Genomic DNA, 24,917 nt, shown 5'->3' on the forward strand with positions numbered 1-24,917 from the left:
TTCAGTTTGCTAAGGAACTGCCAGACTGATTTCCAGAGTGGTTATACCAGCTTGCAGTCCCATCAACAATGAAGTAGTGTTTCTCATTCTCCACATCCTCTCCAGCATCTGTTGTCACCTGAGTTTTTAATCTAAGCCATTCTCTCTGGTGTGAGATGGAATCTCAGGGTTGTTTTGATTTGCATTTCCCTGATGACTAAGGATGTTGAACATTTCTTTAGGCACTTCTCAGCCATTCCACATTCCTCAGCTGAGAATTCTTTGTTTAGCTCTGTACTCCATTTTTAATAGGGTTATTTGACTCTCTGGAGTCAAATAAAATAAAATGAAATCTTCTTGATTTCATTATATGTATTAAATATTAGCCCTCTATGGTATGTAGGATTGGTAAAGATCTTTTCCCAATCTGTTGGTTACCATTTTGTCCTAATGACAGAGTCCTTTGCCTTACAGAAGCTTTGCAATTTTATGAGATCCCATTTGTCGATTCTTGATCTTACAGCATAAGCCACTGATATTCTGTTCAAGAAAATTTCCCCAGTGCCCATTTGTTCGAGTATCTTCCCCACTTTTTCTTCTATTAGTTTGGTGTATCTGGTTTTATATGGAGGTCTTTAATCTACTTGGACTTGAGCTTTGTACAAGGGGGATAAGAATGGATTGATTTGCATTCTTCTACATGCTGATCTCTAGTTGCAAATGAAGCATACCTGTGTTTAGGTATGGACCTTGAATCCTGATCTATCCAAGATTTTATCATGAAGGGGTGTTGAATTTTGTCAAATGCTTTCTCAGCATCTAATGAAATAATCATGTATCTTATATTTCTTTGATTTTGTTTATATAGCGTTACATTGATGGATTTCTGCATATTGAACCATCCATCCATTCCTGAGATGGTGAATGACCGTTTCGATGTGTTCTTGGATTTTGTTTGTGAGAATTTTATTGAGTATTTTTACATCGATATTCATAAGGGAAATTATTCTGAATTTCACTTTCTTTGTTGGGCCTTTGTGTGGTTTAGGTATAAGCATAATTGTGGCTTCAAAGAACCAATTGGATAGTGTTCCTTCTGTTTCTATTTTGTGGAATAGTTTGGAGAGTACTGGTATTAGGTATTCTATGAAGGTCTGATAGAATTCTGCACTAAACCCATCTGGTCCTGGACTTGTTTTGGTTGGGAGACTTTTAATGATTTATTTACTATTTATTTATGAGTTATGGGACTGTTTTAGGTGGATTTTTTGATCCTGATTTAACTTTGATACCTGATATCTATCTAGAAAACTGTCCATTTCCTCCAGATTTTCCAGTTGTATTGATTATATGCTTTTGTAGTAGGATCTGATAATTTTTTGAGTTTCCTCAGTTTCTGTTATGTCTCCCTTTTCATTTTTGATTTTGTTCATTTGAATATTGTCTCTGTACCCTCTGTTTAGTCTGGCTAATGGTTTATCTGTCTAGTTGATTTTTTTCCAAGAACCAGCTCCTGCTTTTGTGGATTCTTTGTATAGTTTTTTTTTGTTTGTTTGTTTCTATTTGGTTGATCTCAGCTCTGAGTTTGATTATTTCCTGCCATCTACTCCTTTGGGTGTATTTGCTTCTTTTTTTCTATAGCTTTCAGGTGTGCTGTCAAGCTGCTAGTGTAGACTCTCTCCAATTTCTTTTTGGAGGCATTCAAAGCTATGAGTTTTCCTCTTAGCACTGCTTTCATTGATTTTCGTAAGTGTTGGTATGTTGTACCTTCATTTTCATTAAATTGTAAATCGTCTTTAATTTCTTTATTTCCTCCTTGTCCCAAGTTGTCATTATGTAGACACAGCTTCCGTGTGTATGTAGGCTTTCTGTTGTTTTTGTTATTGTGGACCAACCTTAGTCCATGGTGATCTTATAGAATGCATGAGGTTAGTTCAATCTTCTTGTATCTGTTGAGGACTGATTTGTGTCCAATTATATGGTCAATTTTTGAGAAGGTAACATGAGGTACTGAGAAGAAGGTATATTCTTTTATTTTAAGGATGAAATGTTCTATAAATGTCTGTTAAATCCATTTGGTTCATAATTTCCATTAGATTCACTGTGTCTTTGTTTAGTTTCTGTTTCCATGATCTGTCTGTTGATGACAATGGGGTTTTGAAGTCTCCTACTATTATTGTGTGTGGTGCAATGTATGCTTTGAGCTTTAGTAAAATATCTTTTATGAATGTGGTTGCCCCTTCATTTGGAGCATAGATGTTCATGATTGCTAGTTCATCTTGGTAGGTTTTTTCTTTGATGATTATTAAGTCTCCTTCCTAATCTTTTTGATAACTTTTGGTTGAAAGTTGATTTTATTTGAAATTAGAATATCTACTTCAGCTTGTTTCTTTGGACCATTTGCTTGGAAAAAATTTTCCCAGCCTCTTATTCTTAGGTAGTGTATGTCTTTGTCACTGAGGTGTGTTTCTTGTATGCAGCAAAATGCTGTGTCCTGTTTACATATCCAGTCTGTTAGTCTGTGTCTTTTTATTGGGGAATTGCGTGCATTAATGTTAAGAGATATAAGGATCAGTGATTATTTCCTGTCATTTTCATTGTTAGAGTGGAATTATGTTTGTGTGTCTTTCTTCTTTTCGGTTTGTTGCAAGGAGATTACTTTCTTGCTTTTTCTAGGATATAGTTTCTCTCCTTGTATTGGAGTTTTCCATCTATTATCCTTTGTAGGGCTGGATTTGTGGAAAAATATTATGCAGACTTGGTTTTGTCATGGAATATCTTGGTTTCTCCATCTATGTTAATTGAGAGTTTTGCTGGATATAGTAGCTGGGCTGGCATTTGTGTTCTCTTAGGGTCTGTATGACATCTGTCCAGGATCTTCCTGCTTTCATAGTCTCTGGTGAGAAGTCTGGTATAAATCTGATAGGTCTGCCTTTATATGTTACTTGACCTTTTCCCTTACTGCAGTTAATTTTTTGCTTTGTTTTGTGTATTTGGCGTTTTGATTATTATGTGGTGGGAGGAATTTCTTTTCTGGTCCAATATCTTTGGAGTTCTTTGTGCTTCTAGTATATTTATGAGCATCCATTGTTTTAGGTTAGGGAAGTTTTCTTCTATAATTTTGTTGAAGATATTTATTGGCCCTTTAAGTTGGGAATCTTCACTGTCTTCTATACCTATTATCCTTAGGTTTGATCTTCTCATTGTGTCCTGAATTTCCTGGATGTTTTGGGTTAGGAGTTTTTTGCTTTTTGCATTTTCTTTGACTTTGTGTCAATGTTTTCTACGGTATCTATTGCCCCTGAGATTCTCTCTTCAGTCTCCTGTATTCTGTTGGTGATGCTTTTGTCTAAGACTCCTGATCTCTTTCCTAGGTTTTCTATCTCCAGTGTTGTCTCCCTTTGTGAATTCTTATTTCTTTATTGTTTCTATTTCCATTTTTAGATCCTGGATAGTTTTGTTCAATTCCTTCTTCACCTGTTCGTTTGAGTAATTCTTTAAGGGCTTCTACTTGTTTACCTGTGTTCTCCTGTATTTCTTTAAGGGAGTTATGTATATCCTTCTTAAAGTACTCTAACTTCATCATGAGATGTGATTTTTAAATCAGAATCGTACTTTTCTGGTGTCTTGGGGTATCCAGGACTTGCTATAGTGGGAGAACTGGGTTCTGATGATGCCAAGTAGCCTTGGTTTCTGTTGCTTAGGTTCTGAACTTGCCTCTCACCATCTGGTTATCGCTGATGCTGTCTCTAACTGGAGTTTGTCCCTCCTGTAGGCCTGTGAGCCTGTGATGTTTGGAGTGAGAGTGCTCCTGGAGACCAGCTCTCTCTGGGTAGCTTTTGGGTCTTGAGTGCTGTGGGATATAAACCAGCTCTGGCAAGGATGGAGACTGGACTCGTCCTGTCCTAGGCCACCCTGGGCCCCCCCTCCTTGTGCTCTCCCAGCATGTCTCTCCTTGTACAGTCAGTAGAGAGAAAGTGAGGTTCTACATGTGGGCTGAGGGCTTAGGAGGGAAAGTGCTCCTGCCAGACTTGCAGGCAAGTTTTGTGTCCAATGGCTATAGAACAGCCCCAGCTCTGGGCGCAGGTGGAGACCGGAAGGGGAGAAACTATTTTTTTTTTCTAGTGTGTGCTTTGAGAATTTAAAATAAAATTAAAATTACATTTATTTTTTTTACAGTCCTGTCATTGCCCCCTTCCTGGTCTGTCCTACCAAAGCTCCTCATTCCATTCCTCTTTCCCCCGTCTCTAAGAGACGATGTCTCCCCAACCCCTGCCAGACTTCCCCAATCCCTGGGGCCTCAAATCTCTCTAGAGTTAGGCTTCTCTTCTCCCACTGAGACCAGAACAGGCAGTTTTCTGCTGTATAGGTGTTCTGAACCCGCAGACCAGCTTGTGTATGCTTCCTGATTGGAATGAATGGAAATATGCAACCTCGGGGGGATGGTGTGGGAGGTGAGGGGACCCTCTAGAAAGTACCAGAGACTTGGGAGGTGAGAGACTCCCAGGACTCAGCGTGAGGAGCCTTAGATGAAATGGCCAGCAGTGGGGAGAGGGAGCTTCTTTGAGGATTACTTGTCTGTAGATGCTGTGGATTCACTTCTGTGATCTACTTCGTTGGCATGTACCCATTTTTGTGGCAGTATAATGTTTTGGTTACTATATCCTTGCAACATTATAATATCTTATTAGGTACTCAAACTTGTACTGCTTTGTTTTCTTCCAGATTGACTAACTAATAGGCAACTTTAGTTGCTTCCGTGTGAATTTTACATTTTTCCTATTTTCATATGGAGAAAGCTGTCGACACTTGGCAGGCATTGCTTTCCCTCTGTCAGTGGAGAGTTTAGTGATATTGGCTTGTCCACTCCGTGGGTATAGGAGGTCTTTTCACTTTCCAATGAGCTGTCCATTTTTCTTTGTCTAGATTTTGTAATTTCTGTTGTAGAGATCATCCAACTTGCGTCGTTAAGTGTACCACTCGCACTAGACAGTTTATTTTAGCAGACTTGACTTGACTTGTTTATTGATTTCTTGATCAACAAGTTTGTTATTATTTTATAAAATTACATTGGCTTTGCCTGTTGATTTTGTATCCTGTAAATTTAGTAAATTCATCCTTTCTAGCAAGTTTTGGGAGGAAAATTAGTACTTTTCTTTTTTTTTTTTTACATAGAAAAATATGTCTACTAATGGGTAATCTTTCACTTCCTCCTTCCTTTTTGTCATTTCTCACTAGATAAGATTTCCAATCCTCTGTTGAGTATTGGTATGAAAATGGACATTAGTTCAGCTCACGCTTTCTGAGTAAAAACGTTTAGCTTTTCTTCATCAGTATATTTGTTGTGGGTTATAATGTATACTTTTATTGTGTTAACTTATTGGGATTTAAATGTTTTGTTTTTACCATGAAAGGACATTGAATTTTACTAAATGCTTTTTCTGCATCTGTCAAAATTACCAAATCAGTTTGATATGATACATTACACAATTGGAATCTCTAAGACTTTTATATTTCTGTTTGTTTTGTCCTGGTTCAAAGAATATCAGAATATCCTCCTCTGTTGTGAGACTTGTATACTGCTTCTCATACTGTTGTTACAGAAGCTTATAAAGAATTGAAGAACATTCTTTGGCTGTCCATCCACCTGACAACCTCTTCCCTCTGCGACTCAGAAAGGCTCCTAACGCTATCCCGGGATGTTTCAGTTTAACCTGAGCCACCCAGGGGTAGTCAGGTTCTTGGATCATCTTCTTCTTTTGTTTAATTGATTTTATATATTTTTATTAGGAGTAACTCAATTTTAGAAGCTTACTTTCTGTTCACATTGTTTTATTTGGAAAGAGATTTTGAAAACTTCAATATTTTACCTTAAAATTGTGACACTGTTAAAGTATATTTTATTATGAACTTCTAGACTTATTGTATTTTTGACCCACAGATGATATTTATAAAGTTTCAGATACTTGGAACTTATACTGACCATGTGACTTAAAGGTTGTTTTAAAATGATGGATTCCATATGTGCTCTTTGATAAAGAACATACTCTTCTATTATTATGTGTTGGTGTTATTATTCTTTATTCTGTCTTATGATAGTACTTAAGCCATCTCTGTCTTTCGATGTGTTTCATGTTGTCTTGTCTATTCTTGTAGAGACAGACAGGTATTGGAATCTGCGTGTCCTCTCACATAGATTTTAGGGACTTCTAAATACTTGATTCTGTGGAGGACAAAAAGCCCTGTCTTTTTTTAAAAAAATCCATACTGTTATGCATTCTTGCCTTGGTGTCATTGTCAATCCACACAACGTGCTCATAGTTTAAGACTGCATATGCTTCATCTACTTTATGTCTAATCACTCTGAATGGATCTTGTCTACAAATGGTAGATTTTTATAACTCCAAGGTACAGAGCATATATTTTTTAAAAATGATAGTCTATTTAAATGTAACAGACTCGTATCGAAAAGTAAAGTTCTGTTAAAGTCTAAATCTTTGTATTTAGACAGGAAGAAAGTCTAAGAAACATAAAGTGCCCTCGAGTGTCTATTGGAGCTTACACATGCGGCCTTTTCTGTTTCTCAGGCACTGACACGGCCGTCTCAGAAAGGGAGCTGACTCAGTTAGCTCAGATCCGACCGCTAATATTCAACAGTTCCTCAAGAGCTGCCCTGAGGGACTGTTTGAAAGCGCTCCAGAAAAAAGAAGAGCTTGATATCATCCGTGAGTTTTTGGTAAATATGTTGGTCTAAGGAAAAGTTTATAATTTCCTTTTTTCTACCACAACAAGGAATTTTCTTTCCTTTCCTCCTCCTTCCCCTCCTCCTCCTCCTCCTCCTTCCCCTCCTCCTCCTCCTTCCCCTCCTCCTCCTCCCCCTTCTCCTCCTCCTCCTCCTCCACCTCCTCCTCCTCCTCCTCCTCCTCCCCCTTCTCCCTCCTCCCCCCCCTCCTCCTCCCCCCCCTCCTCCTCCCCCCCCTCCTCCCTCCTCCCCCTCCTCCTCCTCCTCCTTCCTCTTCTTCCTGTTCTTCTTCTTTTATTAGTATGCTGCTTGTATTTTTAAACACCATATCTGTAAAATAATAGATGTCCATGGCAAAATAACCCGGCAGCACAAGGCTGTAAAGTATATCCTCTCCGGGCTCTCCTTCCCACTCCCTCTGGGCCCTTAACGATTAGGCTTCTTATTGTACACTTACGGAAGTGTTGGCATGTTCTCTATTCATAAGTCAACTCCGTTAAAGAAATCCTCTATAACAAACAATGTTCACTCATATTACCACTATATACAGCTGTGTCTTTGAGTTAATTGCATATCATGTATCTTCATTTTTTGAAATAGTTTTGAGAAATTTAGCTTGTTCTACTCTCTGCTTTTTAAACAGCAATCATTCTTCATATGCTTTTTTATATGTATCTATTTAAAGAACAAATTTCTAGAAAGAGTATTTTGTGCTATCAAATTTTCACATTTGTTGATCATGAGTTTTGTTGATGATCTGTAATTTCTTTATTATAAGATACAAAGTTAATCTTTCCATGTTTTAAAGCATTGCATATCAATATGCAGTTTTTACTCATATTTTGCTTATCATTTCCATATTAATTACTCTTCCTATAATAAAGAAATTATATATATTTATATTTGTACATATAAATAATATATGCAGTCTCTCTCTCTATATATATATATATATGTATATATATATACATATATAGTATATTTAGACACACAGATGTGAGCACATCCACATGCACTTATTTTCCATGAATGATAACTAATTTTAGTAGTGAAATTCAGTGATCAAAGGACTTTTGGATTTTTATATTATATCCATTTTTTAGTAATATTCATTTCAGTCTAAGAATATAATAATTATATTTTCTGGCACAATTAAAATGTTTTTCAGTATTTAAATTTTTTATTCAGTATCCAGTTAGCATTTAACTTGATTTAAGGCTTTTAGAAGAAATCACTATTGTGTATCTGTGCATTTGTCTTAAAACTCTACTGAATTTTTTAAAAAATTTTTTAAATTTTTTGGTAATGAATGATGGCATTTTATCTTAGATTTTTAAAAACTGACTTTATTGTTCAGGCACTGGCTCCATACGTCTAAGCTTTATCATATATAAGACTAACTTAATTACCGTGTGTGAGTTTCTTTGTTCTGGTTTTTCTTAAAGATTTTTTCTGGGCTGGTTTTAGAATTGGCTTTTAGAAGGAGTAAAACTGGCCATAGTGCCCTAGTGCTTGACACCTAGGCAAGCGCCTTCTTAGGATGGCAGCAGTCATGAGCACTGTGATTAAATATTGGATACAGAGAAATTAGCAAAGGACAGTCAACATACACAGTCTCAGGTTTTATCCACATATATTAAACAAGGAGGACCTGCTGCTTCCCAGTCTCTTTTGTGCCACTTGTCCTCTGTGTCTGTGAGCTCCACATTACTGGTCTCTGTCAACTGTAGATCAAAAATATTTGGCAGTACATTGCATCTGTGTTGAAATTCCTATCCTGCCTTTCAGAACTATGTATACAGAATTTAGATTATATTGAGTATAACTGATTGGAAGATAATTTAAGTATGGGAGAATGCACAGGTCATATGAAAATACTGCCCCCCCCCATTTTATATACATGCTCTAATTATTTCCATGAGAGTCCTGGGACCAGTTCTTTATGGACACCAATGGATGAAGAAGTAGGGTTTCCTGGCTTTATCCTACCTCAGATGCTAGAGCAGTGTGCTCTGTCACTGCTGTAGCTGGAAGGACACCCTTGACCATCCTTCCCCCCTTCCTTCCCCGCCCATCAGACACAATTCGACGCTGTCACTAATACTGTTGTTTCTGTATGTCACATGACACCCTAACCAGGTGATAATTCTTTATTAACTGCCTGAGGATGGGAAAGGGCTTTATTTTGTCTTTGTATTCCAGTATGTAGAACTAGTTGCTTGATTAAATTTTTGTGAATTCACACTTCTTAAAGAATTTCTTTTGAAAGGAAGATAATTCTTTTGTCAGTAAGCCAGCTATGATTTCTTCAAGAAGTAAATTGTAAGTCTTCTTGTAGCTTCTTGTTGAAATATTTGTTATAGTTGTTTTGTTTATAAAATGATAATGGTATGTTTAGAAGATAAGAACTAAGTATTCTATTTTATTTTTCATGAAAGGGTTTCCATGAATAGTGTTCAGGGAGGGAAATTATCTTGAGAATTTAACATTTTTTATCAAGCGACTAATTGACTTATTCTCTTAACTTGGGATAGTGTATGCAGTCCTTATTGGATGAGATTCTAGTTTCCCTGGTTTATTATATAACACTGAATGGCAGGTTATACTTGAAATAGTAAATACATGGCCCCCTTTTTTTAATTTTTGAAGGAATTAGAAGAAATGATTCCGCCTGATGACTTCAAGTCTGGGTATGAGCTACAGAACAGAGACAAGAACAGATACCGAGATATTCTTCCATGTAAGCTGAGAACATTTTAAGTTTCTTTCCTGTTAACAGTAGGGAAAAGGGAAAAGCCCACTTTTTGCATGACAGATTCTGAACTTTAACCATGAATAACTCTAGTAGCTAGCACTGGATTACCTGGGCTAGGATATATGATATCTCTTCTGACAACTGGCAATGAACTATTTACACAGCCCTTTACCCTTGATGCCCATCTAAAACAACGCCTGAGACATCTGTCACTTGGTGTCTTAAGCCTGGCTACCTTCCCTGGCAGTTTGTTTAAACATTAAAACACAATGGGGCTTTTTATATCCTCTGCTCTAGACATTAAAGCTAACTTATCACTCTGCCGCCCAACAGGCAGCTGCTTTTGATGATGTCCAAAGGGCTGTACTCCTGCTTCCCTATACAGTAGAAAGTAGACCGGTTCCCTTCCTCAGTGAACTTACTCACAGCCTTCGTCAGTCTCAGCCACCCAAAAACACAGAAAGAAAACACAATAATGCAGTCTTTTTTTTTTTCATCTTTATTAACTTGGGTATTTCTTATTTACATTTCAACTGTTATTCCCTTTCCTGGTTTCCAGGCCAACATCTCCCTAACTCCTCCCCCTCCCCTTCGCTATAGGTGTTCCCCTCCCCATCCTCCCCCCATTACCGCCCTCCCCCCAACAATCACGTTCACTGGGGTTTCAGTCTTAGCAGGACCAAGGGCTTCCCTTTCCACTGGTGCTCTTACTAGGATATTCATTGCTACCTATGAGGTTGGAGCCCAGGGTCAGTCCATGTATAGTCTTTGGGTAGTGGCTTAGTCCCTGGAAGCTCTGGTTGGTTGGCATTGTTGTTTATATGGGGTCTCGAGCCCCTTCAAGCTCTTCTAGTCCTTTCTAAGATTCCTTCAACGGGGGTCTTGATCTCAGTTCAGTGGTTTAATTATGGCATTCACCTATGTATTTGCTGTATTCTGACTGTGTCTCTCAGGAGAGATCTACATCTGGTTCCTGTCGGCCTGCACTTCTTTGCTTCATCCATCTTATCTAGTTTGGTGGCTGTATATGTATGGACCACATGTGGGGCAGGCTCTGAATGGGTGTTCCTTCTGCCTCTGTTCTAAACTTTGCCTCCCTGTTCCCTCCCAAGGGTATTCTTGTTCCCCTTTTAAAGAAGGAGTGAAGCATTCACATTTTGGTCATCCTTCTTGAGTTTCATTTGTTCTGTGGATCTAGGGTAATTAGAGCATTTGGGCTAATATCCACTTATCAATGAGTGCATACCATGTGTGTTTTTTCTGTGATTGGGTTACCTCACTCAGGATGATATTTTCCAGTTCCATCCATTTGCCTATGAATTTCATAAAGTTATTGTTTTTTGATAGCTGAGTAGTATTCCATTGTGTAGATGTACCCACATTTTCTGTATCCATTCCTCTGTTGAAGGGCATCTGGGTTCTTTCCAGCTTCTGGCTATTATAAATAAGGCTACGATGAACATAGTGGAGCACGTGTCTTTTTTATATGTTGGGGCATCTTTTGGGTATATGCCCAAGAGAGGTATAGCTGGGTCCTCAGGTAGTTCAATGTCCAGTTTTCTGAGGAACCTCCAGACTGATTTCCAGAATGGTTGTACCAGTCTGCAATTCCACCAACAATGGAGGGGTGTTCCTCTTTCTCCACATCCTCGCCAGCATCTGCTGTCGCCGAAGTTTTTGATCTTAGCCATTCTCACTGATGTGAGGTGAAATCTCAGGGTTGTTTTGATTTGCATTTCCCTTATGACTAAAGATGTTGAACATTTCTTTAGGTGTTTCTCAGCCATTTGGCACTCCTCAACTGTAAATTCTTTGTTTAGCCCTGAACCCCATTTTTAATAGGATTATTTGTTTCCCTGCAGTCTAACTTCTTGAGTTCTTTGTATATTTTGGATATAAGGCCTCTATCAGTTATAGGATTGGTAAAGATCTTTTCCCAATTTGTTGGTTGCCGTTTTGTCCTAACAACAGTGTCCTTTGCCTTACAGAAGCTTTGCGGTTTTATGAGATCCCATTTGTCAATTCTTGATCTTAGAGCATAAACCATTGGTGTTTTGTTCAGGAAATTTTCTCCAGTGCCCATGTGTTCGAGATTCTTCCCACTTTTCTTCTATTAGTTTGAGTGTATCTGGTTTGATGTGGAGGTCCTTGATCCACTTGGACTTAAGCTTTGTACAGGGTGATAAGCATGGATCGATCTGCATTCTTCTACATGCTGACCTCCCAGTTGAACCAGCACCATTTGCTGAAAATGCTATCTTTTTCCATTGGATGGTTTTGGCTCCTTTGTCAAAATCAAATGACCATAGGTGTGTGGGTTCTTTTCTGGGTCTTCAATTCTATTCCACTGGTCTATCTGTACCAATACCATAATACAGTCTTAATGGAAATTTTATTCTGTGATCATTTCTTAGTACAATCATCCACCATTAAAGCCAGAAAGCTGAGTCATTTGTTAAATGCAAAGAGTGCTTGCAAATTCTTTTCCTCTCACCTGTTTAATACTCTCAAGTCTCCCTACACTTCTTATTGACATTGCTGCCAGTCTGGGTGAGTGTCTCTCACCTCTCAGCTGATGTCTTACTCATTCCAGCAGCTGCTGCACTGATTTTCTTACAGCACAGTCAGGATATCCAGCTGTTCTCTCCAATGGTGCTCTGGTACTGTCGCAGTGGTTTTCCTCTGTGTTTGTCTCTAAAGCTTCTGTGGGTTTTTTGTCTTCCCTCCATATGATAAAACCTATGCAAGAACTACCTTCCTTCTGAGCTGTGGTGATCCCTCTGTCTTCCATAGCTCGTCAGCCTGGCCTTTGCTGTTTTCCTCAAAGCTAGATTCGATGATTTTCTAATGGTTCTACTGTCTTGGGAGTGAGTATGCTTCCTACTCACCAGATTATGCCTTAATGATTTTCATTGTTTCTCTAAGTACATTGGAGAGTAGTAAAAATCAAAGGGGCACAATGTCTGCCAAGACAGAATAGATGCTTTTATGTTTTGTTATAAAGCAACGAGTACCTTCTCAAGATGGTTAAACCAGTGCATTCTGTTGTCTTCCGTGAGACAGTATGGAGTTCAAGAGTATGTATTTCTGACAATCTGCTCAATAGGCCACTATACAACATGTTAGCAGTGGAAAGAATTTGATGTTCCTCTGAAAGGTCAAAGGTCTCATATGTTGATTTTTATCCCTTCAGTGTGCAATTAATTACTCTTCAAGGAGACTGAAAGTAAATACGGTTTTAAAAATGATCCTCTCAGGACTACAAGAAGTAAAAGGCACACTTGTACACATTCACACGATCCTCTTCCAAGTTTCTCCTGTGGACAGGACTGTAGAGATGCAAAACAGTTCACTTAAAAAATTAAAAAATAAGGAAAATCATCCTAAACTTTTTGCTTTACTTAAACTGTGATTCAACTAAGCTCTATTTTAAGATTTTCTTACTTTATAACACAGTCTAGTCTAACCCAAGCAGCAGCCTATGAACGCACCTAGTGTCTTCATCACAAATACAGAGGGAGTGCTGATGGCTTGTCAGGAAAGCCAGAAGCCATTTATTTGCCCTCGGTTCAGTTAGTCTTTACTCTGCAAACCCCAACATGCACACAAACTGTATTATTAGAAGTGCATGGGTCAGATTTCAGTTACCACTGTGCCTGAGCTATGTGCAAACATAGCACGTATGACAGTTACTTCTTCTGTGTACAAATGGCTGCCAGTGAAACTTGGGTAGCGTACCAGGGCTTCACCTGCCTTCTTTCCAAATCTGCTTGTTTTGTGTGAACAAACAGCAGAGCATGTAGCTGTGCTGTCCCTTCATCCCCAGTGAGAAGCCTGTGTGGCATTCTGCAAACAGGGTCACCAAGAGAGCCGACTCACAAACACAGCAGTCAGTGGCAGCAAAATTACACACACACACACACACACACACACACACACACACACACACACACGCACGCGTTTATATACATTATATATACATATTATACATTATATATAAATAATGTATGTGTACATTACTCTGGGGATAAATTTAGAATTGGATGCAAATGCCCTTATAGAGTAAGTGAATAGCAGACTTGGAGCACGCGATATTGTTACCAAACAGGGAATTCTGCTGCTGCACCCAGAGGACTGGCTGAAGGGTGACTGACTTACCAAAATGAAAGCACTGAGTAGTTGGGGTGGTTAGAATGAAGGCTGCCTAGGAGACGTGTGCTGGCCAGACTACACTGTGGTTACAGCACAGGAACTTTAGCATAGCTTCAGAACAGAGAGAATAGAAAGGTGAAAATGATAGGAACAAACCCAAATGTGTGAGGGAATATGCCACTCAAGACACAATAACCCTAAGGTATATGACAAAAGAGGAGTTTAAACTGGAAATGAAGTACTTTAATTCTGTGTTTTTAATGTCTTAGAGTTACTGCTCAAAATGCGAATCATATTTTAAATTTTTTCTATATATGTATAATTAGCAGGCTAGTTTTAAAGCCTTGACAAAAATGTTAAGGGCCCTGAAACAATCGTATTTTTCTTATTGATTATTTAAAGATAATTTTGCAACTCTAGTTTACATAGTCATATTTATGGCTTTGTACCATCATGCAAAGCAAAGAAAACCTTCATTACAGTGGTTTCTATGTGGAAACACAGCATATTGCTTTTATTTAACATTTTATGACTTCAAAATCATTTTAATGGCTGCTTAGGGAGTGAGAACACATTATATATCAAGTCTCCTAATTCAATTTGAATATTTTTTGTAACTTGTTTCTGGGTCAAGACATAATCAGGTCTGAAAATGGAAGAATCTTAACTTTCTGAGTATTCTTTTTAACATTGTGAGGTGGCACGGATGATGATAATAGATGAGTTTAAGGATCCCAAAAATATGGAAAAGATACTTTTTCAGGAAAGCTTCCAGTCAAATCTATATTTATATAACAACAACAACAACAACAATGAAAATCCTTCTAACCTTTACCTTATACTTTATATATAAAAATGAACTCAAAATAGGTCACAGAACTAAAAATAATAAAAACCATATTTGGGACTAGAGAGATGGTCTGGTGGTTAAGAACACCTGCTGTTCTTCCAAGTTCAGTTCCCAAGACTCGTATCAGATGGCTCACAGTGGCCTAAAACCCCAGTTTCATGGAATTTGACATCTCCTATCTTCTGTGCATGTGTATATACACCCATGTGCATGCACACACGGCCCCACACACCACAGGTGGCATGCACACATACATAAATAAATACATTCAGAATGATGTCTAATCAAAAATATAAAAACATGTAACGTCTTGGAGTGAAACCTAAGAAAAAGGTTTTAGCATCATTATATTTAGTAAAAATGTTCTCAGTAGGACACAAAACTTTGAAACTGCCAAGGGAAAAATAATTAAACTTCATCAAACTTTAAAAATAATTGCTCTCTGAAGTATACCATTCTAAAAGCAAAATGGCAAGTATCAGGCTAGAAGAAACTTAAGTGCAAAACATCTACTTGACAAGGAATATACATTTATAATACAGTAAGAATTCTGTAAGTCAAAACCAATAACCCCACAGTAAATGAGCGAGATCTGAGAAGGCACTTTGAGGAGGAGTATGAGTGTCACTAGAAGTTGTTTGCTTTCAGTCGGCAAAGCCTGGAACTCACTTCATTGTTCAAATGCAGGGATAGTCAGCCATTCAGTTTTGTGATAATGTAGTTCAAAGGGATTTCAACCATCTTTTCCTTCTATCAGGTATCTCGCAGGCCATTATTGTGCATAAACAGTAGCAAACACTCCGGATTAGTTCACAGCACGTCTTCATGTCAGAGAGTGGAAGATAAAAGTAAAAGGAGCTTCTGTGGTGAAGTATCTAGGGGTTCAAGTATGTAGGAAATTTTGAAATGCTCCCTTCTATGGAGAAGGATACATTGCTGTATCAGGCTTCTATAGCCAGAAAGAAGACACAATGCCTTGTGAGCCTTTGTAGCTCCTTGGTGGCAACATACTTACTTCTCTTTTAGATAGGGTTCTCAAGACTCTGCTGCAAATGTAAAGCTCTCTGAGAAGCGCTGTGCTGCTCAGATCCTGCAGGCGTAATGGCCGCTAGGAGGGATGCTGTTCAGAACCTGTTGCAGTGTGGGAGAGAGCCTTGGGATTTTAGAGCGATGTCTACAATCCCTGTAGGAGCTGCTTTCCTTTGGAGAAGCAGGTTTTCAGTCTAGTACACCATAGCAGAGATGGCATAATAGAGAACTAAGTAGATATTGCTTCCCTACCAACAACCAAGCCATTAAGCTGGGTATACACAAGAGCATTTGCTTATCAGAAAGAAATGGTAGATGTGAGACTCTTCCTGAGTAGATCCTTGATGGCTTACTTTTCTATTGCTGTGACAAAGCATACGACAAGACAACCTATAAAAGAAAGCATTTAATTTGAGAGCTCATGTTTCAGAGGATTAGAGACATGAACATCATGGCAACAGGCAGGCCAGCGTGGCACTGGAGCAGGAACTTAGATCCACAAGCATGAGGCAGTGAGAGAACTGGGAAGTGGCTTCACAAGTCTCAAAGCCCACAGTGACACAGCTCCTACCACAAAGTCAGCCCTCCTGATTCTTACCACACAGTTCACCAACTGGGGAGCAGACATTCAAATATACGAGCCGATGGGGCCCATTCTCATCCAAACCACCACAAACCTGAAGACACAAGTAAGTTCCTTGTCAAAAAATTGTACAAAAACATCTATGTTCTCCATTCTTGGTACACTGTCTTCTCTGCTCAGCTTGTACCTATGTTCTTATGAGGAGTTCCCTATGATAAATTGACAGGGGAAGCAGAGTTCTACATGGTTCTGAATTGTTTCTGTGGACCACCTGGGCCACTGTTGTGCTACTGTAGCTCATCTTTGAGACATTTCTGAAGTACTGGTGAAGGGAATTATATCTACTGCGAATAACTTTGCTCGGTGTACTTGATTGTTCATTTTCTTGGAGAAATGATTGACAGGTTAAGCTTAGGTGATAGCCAGTGCCTTAACTGGATGGGTGGTCAAGGCCTTGGAAGGAACAAAGTTGAAAGAGGTCTAGGGAAATGATATATAGGTAGAGCTTTCCAGATGAGCACGCCCCACATGAATCCTATGTCTCACATGAGTCAGCAGAGGACAGTAACCATGTGGGTAGGATATTGTCTGTGGACATCTGTCATTTCCTAATGATTCTGCCATTGTTCAGTAGCTCATGAAAAATTAAAACCAGCCTATTTGGCACTATTGGAAGCTATGTATGGATTCAGCTTCACAGACTTCTTACCAAGAGTAAGCTGTATACACTCAGCCATTGCTGAGTGTCTGGGCTCTAGAAGCCTGGGGCATTGCAGAGTCTCTGACAGGAAGCCTCACCCCTGAGGTGGCAGGTTATGTTGAGCCACTTCTCTCATGAAAGAAACTGATTTTTTTCTAACAAAAGAGAATTTTTCTCTGAATATGGTTTTGCCTTCCCTAGATGCAGTGCTTTTTCTGAATTTACCATCTGTAGACCTACAGAACGTCTTACATCATGATCCACACAAAACTCTGTGGCAAATGGCTCTTTGCAGTGGTTTTTTCTGTGAGGGTCATATAGACTCTACCATTCTGAGGAGACTTACGTGAGATAGTGGTTAAATGATGTTTTGAAGAGAATTCTAGTGCTAAATAGGTGACAGCCTTCCTAGAACAATTTTCTCTCGTGGACTGAGCATGCAGTACCTGCTACAGCCGGGACTCAGGGATTCATGGGTGCACATTGGAAAACACGACTCTCAGTGCCTGTGACTCCCACTCTGTCCTTCCTGTTGTGTTGTTTTAAGAATATTTTTATTATTTCTTTGAGATGTTTTACATGTTTTGATCCTGTTTATCTTCTCTCAACTCTTCCTAGATCCCTCCTCTCACCCTATGGTGAAGTCCAGAGTTGTGCCCAGTTCTCCTCTTGTTGCTGGGATCTGCCCTTGTTGGGCTTTTGCAGGTCTTACATGTGCTGTCACGACCATTGCGAGTTCACATATGCACCTGCCCGGTCTCAGCAGACACTCTTGGGTGTGGGATGTTTTACCAGGGCATGGGTGGCTTCTCACTCTTAGAGAAAGCCTCTCCCAGAAGCTCTCTGTTGCCAGTAGCACCTCAGCTGGGCATGGAGCTTTGTGCCCAACTCCCTCTTCGGGCTGGGATCTGTTCTTGTGGCCTTTTGTGGGTCTTGTTTGTGCAACCACAACCTTTGTGAGTTCACACATGCAGTTTCCTGCTGTGTCCAGAAAACCCTCTCCTTGTCCAGAGAACCACCTTCCCTGGCTCTTCTGTTTTTATGCACCGCCTTCTGCAGTAGTGCCCAGCCTTTGGTGGAGGAAGCTCATGTGTAGGTTTCATTTAGGGACGAACATTCCGCAGTGTCTTGTTCTCTGCATTTTGCCAAGTCATGGGTCTCTACATTAATCATTAATTATCTGCTAGCAAATATAAGCTTCTCTGATGAGGGCCAAGATGTACATTAATATATGGGTATAATGGTAGGTCATTAGGATTTAATACTATGTCCTCTAGCATCGTAACAGTCTCCTAGGGTCTACAGTTCTAATAATGGTGTTCACTATAGGTTTCATCTTGTGGGATGAACCTTTAATCCAGTCAGAAAGTGGTTGTTTGCTTCTATGATGTTGGCCTTGAGGTCTTAACAATTCTTTTCATTAATGTTATCCTAACTCAAGCAATGTCTTTCTGCAAACTTGAGTCTTTCTTAAGAGTCAACAAACACATAATTACTTGGGGATTTGTGGAGCCCAGAAAGTCTTCATAGAATGTGACAAGTTAGCACCGTGTACTGATCTTGCTCCCATCTTGAAAGATTTGGTGTCTTTCTATATCTTGCAATAGATTTTTCTATTCATCCTAATAAGAGAATTCTGTGTCATATTTTGGAAGTCATAGACCTTGTTTGGTGACAAGTAAGTATAATGTAGCTGAAGTGTTGGTGGAACAGAGCTCAGATGTCTGTGCAGTAAGGCAAGGGCTCCTGAGCATTGACGATTACTGTGGGACAAAAACGATGTTTTTTTCTCATAGTCCCTGACAGTGCTAGACAAGCCCCATGCTGTGTGGAGACAGGATTGGAAAAGGTGGCCGCCCGGCTAGAAGGAGGGCATTGGTAGACTTCCATTAATACTAGAATTTGTCTCCACACCACTTTCCTACTTTGTAAAAACTCTGTTCTTTGTTGCTCTAAACTTACAGATTTCCTCCATTTTCGGGAGAATGCCATTTGCTCTTGCTCTGAGCATGCTTCTGTGCTGTGCTCACTCGTGTACACTACACTGCTGTATCTCAAGTCCTGTGGGACAGTGCTGTGACACTCTTCCATGTCCCTCGTGTGTGTGTGTGTGTGTGTGTGTGTGTGTGTGTGTGTGTGTGTGTGTGTGTGTGTGTGTGTGTGTGTATAAGTATGTGTGTATATGTGTGTATATATATATTTCTAAATTCTTGCACATAGGTTTTATGAAGGGATGAATTTATTTTTTTTAACATTTTATTCATTCTTTGAGTTTTATATCATGCACCCCAGTCCTACTCATCTCTCCATCCTCTCTTATCTGCCCCTCTGCCCTTAAAATCCCCTAAATAACACACACACACACACACACACACACACACACACACACACACACACACACACACACACAAAGAAGCCATCTCATGGAAGCTGTAGTGTACTCCTCTCCCATCCCAAAGTCCACATCACCTGTGAATGTTGGAGCAAATGGAGGGGCCAGGCCTGCTGATACTAATCCGTAGGATCTCCATGACACAGGGCAACAGGATAACCAGTGGGAGTTCCAATGAGGAGCCAGTATTAACAGTGTCACAGAAGCCAGAGACCTTTAACTAGACCAATGACTCATTGCAATGGAGCGATGAATTTAAACTTAGCCCTTTTGAAAATAATCTCCTCTGCCATTTTCTTTTGAGGGAATGGTAAAGAAATTCATGGACTTACCTACGTGAGATGCTTTCCTAAAGTCTGGATAGCACAACCCACTCTTCCATTATTTTTACCACATGTTTCTGTTTCCATAATAGATGATTCAACACGTGTTCCTCTTGGAAAAAACAAGGACTACATCAACGCTAGTTACATTAGAATAGTAAATCATGAAGAAGAGTATTTTTATATCGCCACTCAAGGACCACTGCCGGACACTATAGAAGACTTTTGGCAGATGGTTTTGGAAAATAATTGTAATGTTATTGCTATGATAACCAGAGAGATAGAAGGTGGAGTTATCAAGTGTTGCAGTTACTGGCCCGTTTCTCTGAAGGAGCCTTTGGAATTCAAACACTTTCATGTCCTTCTGGAGAACTTTCAGATAACTCAGTATTTCGTCATCCGAATATTTCAAATTGTGAAGAAGTCCGTAAGTCTTATAATGCTTGTAGATGCATGTTTTACAATATAAGCTGGTGTGTTTGAGTATCTACTGAGGGAATGCCATGTTTGCTTGGTGTCACTGGGCAGCCTGCTCTTCTCTGAAGGGAAATGGAGGAGCCATGGGTCTGTGGAAGAGGGAGGTGGGGAAGTGGAGCAATAGTGAGAAGGAGGCTGCTGTTGGGATGCATTGTGCGAGAGAAGAGTAAATAGAAAGAAGATAAATTTAAAGAGTGACTTTTGTTATTGGTGGTGGGGCACACCTTTAATCACAGTCCTCTGAAGGCAGAGGCAGGTGGATCTCTGTGACTTCAAGTCTGGTCTACAGAGAAAGTTCCAGGACAGCCAGCTGTAGAAGAAAATGGAGTAACTTTTTATCTCTTTGTAATCTAGAAACAATGCTATAATTTTTTTACTTCTGCTTTGCCAGACCTTGACTGGAGAGGAGGAAAATGTAGAGGGGACCATGGGGCAGGGAATGGCTACCAGATGCTCTGGTTCTCTGATGCGCTTTGGTGGCTTCTGCCAAGTGTGGCAGGCTGCACTGAGCTTGTCAAGAGTGTCTGGGCTGGGCTGGGCTTTGCTGCCACACAGTGAGCAAGGAGAGGCCTCCACTCTCCAGTATTGAGCTCCTGTGCTCAGTGACATCACAGTTCACATGGCTGCTTTGGGAGCTGACATGGAAAATAGTCTTATCTAAAGTTTGGAAAAAGGATTACTAAAGCTAACATCACATCTGGGTGGTGAATGTCCTAGATGAGAAAGAAAGGAAGAAGACAATTGAAAAAGATATTGCCTTGGCTGTATTTAGAGAACCACAAATTAAGTGCTCATGGAACAGAAATTTGTACATTATCAAGGGGCAATGAGGTTAAAGGGTGGTTGTAGACAAAAGCAGGGACCAGCTAGAACATGAAATGTCCTACTTCTGCAAAAGAAGGTGAATTTTATAAGTAACAATTGAGACAAAACACTCACAGGCAAGGTTATTTTGTTTTTTAATAAAATTGCTAGACTTATAAGGCACTTAGGACTTGGTACTTGTAATACAAAGAGGGTTTGAAACCATACTGATCATGCATTAGTAGTGACACTTGTACAGGATGTACAGAGCCTTCTGAGTGTGTCGGCCCACTTTTTACTCTTAAGTACTTTGAAATCTTGGTTTATCTGCAGTCTCATAATACAGAAGAAATGTGTTAGTGTAGGATTTGGAAGGCTCTAAATATGTGAGCCTTGTGACCTAGCGTATACCTGCCAGTCCTCCCAATTCTGATCTCTAAATGGAGACCGAATAGTGCTTTTATCTTAGGCTGATATAAGGGTTAGAATAGATAACCATGTGAAGCCCCTAGAGCACGACCTGGTGGGAGTGAGGGCTGTGTCCCTGGACCCTGACAGCATTCTTTATTGTTCTCACTGTGTTCTCCCTTTTAAAGTGGAGAAAAACTAATTCTAGCATCTTCCAAGTTTTTATAAACACCATGCTTTGATTTCTGTGTTCTGAGTGCTCTATACACCAGTGTGCACTGTCTCTGGCAGCAGCAGCAGCAGCAGCAGCAGCAGCATTGTTGTTACTAAAATAGGAATTGAAATGAGATCTCTAATATATGAAATCAATGAACCTCTCTCTGTCTTTCTAACAGACAGGAAAGAGTCACTCTGTAAAACACTTGCAGTTCATCAAATGGCCAGACCATGGCACTCCTGCCTCAGCAGATTTTTTCATCAAATATGTCCGTTATGTGAGGAAGAGCCACATTACAGGACCCCTCCTTGTCCACTGCAGTGCTGGTGTAGGCCGAACAGGGGTGTTCATATGTGTGGATGTTGTGTTCTGTACCATCGAGAAGAACTACTCAGTAAGTGCGTGACAAAGCAGATGAACTGACAGTGTCTCTAAGCTCCTCACGGCCTGCTCTTATTGGATGGCCGTGATCTGAGCAGCACAGCATGTCGAACACACGTTAGCTTAGGACACCTCATTCTCACTGGGTTTTGTTCAGGCTTCAGGGAATGGTGGTGAGGATTGAAGTGTCTTACATCGATGAATAGCTAGGCTACTGCAGAGAGTAATGGGCACAATGGAAGTTTGCAGGCATTTCCTTCCTTTGTGTGCCATGTATGGCTTTAGTAATTCTGTAAGATAATTTCAATGAAGTATGCTTGCTCTCAGTGAGCAAATCTGACATGCATTCATGTTGAAAAATGTTGAGCTCAGTTGATGAGGGGCCGCTAGGGTTAACTGCCGATTTTACTATCTACTTTGGATTTGGGTGGTCTTATGTAAATTGCCTGTCCTCCCTCAAATACCAGTTGTATTATTTTATATATTTTTATAATTTTTAACTGTGTGTATGTATGTGGGTATGTGCACGTGCCAGGAGAGGATAAAGACGCTGATCTCCTGGAGCTGGTGTTAGAGGTGGTTGTAAGCTGTTGAGCATGGGTGCTGGGCATTGAACTCAGGTCCTCTGCAGGAGCAGTAGAGAGCCATCTCTCCAGCCTCAAAGTCAGGTTTTTTTTTTAAACATGAAAGGAAGAAGTAAGTATTCACAGGTGTGAGCCAAATGTTAGCAGTTCCTTACTTTGTCCTGAACTGAGGTGTGAGACAGCTGGATCACAATGACTGTTCTCTTTACTGTTACCTGTGGTGCAGTAGCTTCCTGAACTGTTCTGGCTGCAGTGCTGAGGAAGGGAAGATGTCGGCGGAGTATGCAGGTCCTGGGGAAGGTGGCTCTTACACTGCTCTTCACCTCACGGCCCTAACCGCAGCCAAGAGGTGAAGAGCCATGGCTGGGGTGTTCTGCAGTCACCTTCCTGGGGGACAGGATCAGAGTCCTCAAATCTCTGGCTTTGCACAGCCATACTTCAAAAGAGGCAGGCCTTCCTGTGGTGGGAAAATGGATGCTGTATTTTCAGTGTTTACTCACAGAGGACGACATCAAGGAGGAGCTAGAAAAACAGTCTTTAGAGAAAGATGAATCTCTCTTCAAAAGCATGGGCCCACGTCTCCTAGCATTTCACTTCCAACTGTGCGATAGACTCTGAACACTGAAGGCTGGCCCTGGCCTATTTAGACCACTCATGACTACCACAAGCAGAGACTGGGGACGAGAATGGTGTGGTTTTCTAAAACAAACTCCGGATACAATTATGAAGAGTACATGTAAACTGGCTGGTCAAAAAACAGAAAAGACACATGTCCTAAAATGCCAAATGTTTGCACGCTTATCCTTGCTCAGATAGCTGTGGCAGCCATGGCATCTGGAAAGGCTGTGTGTTATTTTCTGTCAAGTGAAAGCGGTGCTGCACCCCCACAGAATAGCTTCTGCCACTTGAAATGTGCCTATTGCTGATCTTGTACAGTTTATTGGCAGTTTTCTTTCTCAGAGGTACTTTGAGTTGAGGGTATAGCTCAGTGGTGGGTGCTTGCCTAGCACGTGCAAGCTTTGATAAAGCAATGAAAAAATGATGTTTGTTTGATGGAACACCGTGGCTACAAATAAGAAACATAGCCATTGTTTTCTGACTTTCCATACAACCTGACTATCAGTAAAGTTCCTACTGATGCTGTGTCCTACTTGCCTGGGAAACTTCATTGAGCACAGCCTGTGTGTTGTCATAGGGAGTTCATTCTGTGGAAAGGCCTCTGGGACCTTGACTTTCCCATGTCTGTGTCAACTGCTCAGGGTCTCTTCCTCTGTTCCCTACAGATGTAGCAACAGGAGAATACACAACCACTTGTCTTTTTATTGATATTTAGACTCTAATTTTTAAACAAGTTTCATTAAAACCTCTTATAATATTTGAAAGCAAACTAGTTTTTGTCATGAAGAAACATCAGATATTCTCAGCAAAACTTGTTTTTCTTCTATCATCCACATAGAGTAACTGTTTACCAGCAGCTAATGGAATGAAGGGAGTCTTGATGTAGTGAGGAGAAAAAGGTTTCCTTTATATACTTTAACTTTTTGAAAAAAAAATTTAAAAAAATTATTGGATATTTTTTATTTGCATTTCAAATGTTATCCCCTTTCTGGGTTTCCTCTCCAGAAACCTGCTATCTCCCTCTGCCTCTATACCAAATTCCCCTACCACCTCCCCACCCTCACATTCCCCTACACTGGGGCATTGAGCCTTGGCCGGACCAAGGGCCTCTCTTCCAATTGATGCCCAACAAGGCTATCCTCTGCTACATATGCGGCTGGAGCCATAGGTCCATCCCTGTTTATTCTTGGGATGGTGGTTTACTCCCTAGGAGCTCTGGGGGGTCTGGTTGGTTGAATTGTTGTTCTTATGGGTTTGCAAACCCCTTCAGCTCCTTCAGTCCTTTCTCTAACTCCTCCATTGGGGATCCCGTTCTCTGTCCAACGGTTGGCTGCAAGCATCTGCCTCTATTTGTCAGAGCCTCTCAGGAGACAGCTGTATCAAACTCCTGTCAGCATGCACTTCTTGGCGCCAGGAATATCGTCTGTCTTTGATGGCTGCATATGGGAGAGATCCCCAGGAGGGGCGGTCTCTGGATGGCCTTTCCTTTATTCTGATCCATAATTTGTCTCCATATTTCCTCCTGTGAGTATTTTTTTCCACCTTCTAAGAACTGAAGCATTCACACTTTGGTCTTCTTTCTCCTTAAACTTCATGTGGTCTGTGAATTGTATCTTGGGTATTCCTAGCTTTTGGGCTAATCCACTTATCAGTGAGTGCATACCTTGTGTGTTCTTTTGTGATTGGGTTACCTCACTCAGGATGATATTTTCTAGTTTAACCATTTGCCCAAGAATTTTGTGTAGTCATTGTTTTCAATAGCTGAGTAGTGGTCCATTGTGTAAATGCACCACATTTTCTATATACATTCCTCTGCTGAAGGGCATCTGGGTTCTTTCCAGCTTCTGGTTATTATAAATAAGGCTGCTATGAACGTAGTGGAACATGTGTCTTTGTTATATGTTGGGGCATCTTTTGAGTAGA

General features: G+C 40.2%; 1 protein-coding gene across 1 annotated transcript in view; it reads left to right on the forward strand.

The window, feature by feature from the left end:
• Ptpn20 (protein tyrosine phosphatase non-receptor type 20) overlaps nucleotides 1-24,917 on the forward strand; it is a 63,503-nt gene that overhangs the window by 28,087 nt on the left and 10,499 nt on the right. The window contains exons 6-9 of the mRNA XM_032918961.1: nucleotides 6,567-6,715; nucleotides 9,371-9,461; nucleotides 19,598-19,932; nucleotides 21,590-21,805. Coding sequence (XP_032774852.1) covers nucleotides 6,567-6,715; nucleotides 9,371-9,461; nucleotides 19,598-19,932; nucleotides 21,590-21,805 — 791 coding nt within the window. The remainder of the gene's footprint in view (nucleotides 1-6,566; nucleotides 6,716-9,370; nucleotides 9,462-19,597; nucleotides 19,933-21,589; nucleotides 21,806-24,917) is intronic.

The sequence above is a fragment of the Rattus rattus genome, chromosome 13, assembly GCF_011064425.1.
Source record: "Rattus rattus isolate New Zealand chromosome 13, Rrattus_CSIRO_v1, whole genome shotgun sequence".
In the NCBI taxonomy this organism is placed as follows: domain Eukaryota; kingdom Metazoa; phylum Chordata; class Mammalia; order Rodentia; family Muridae; genus Rattus; species Rattus rattus.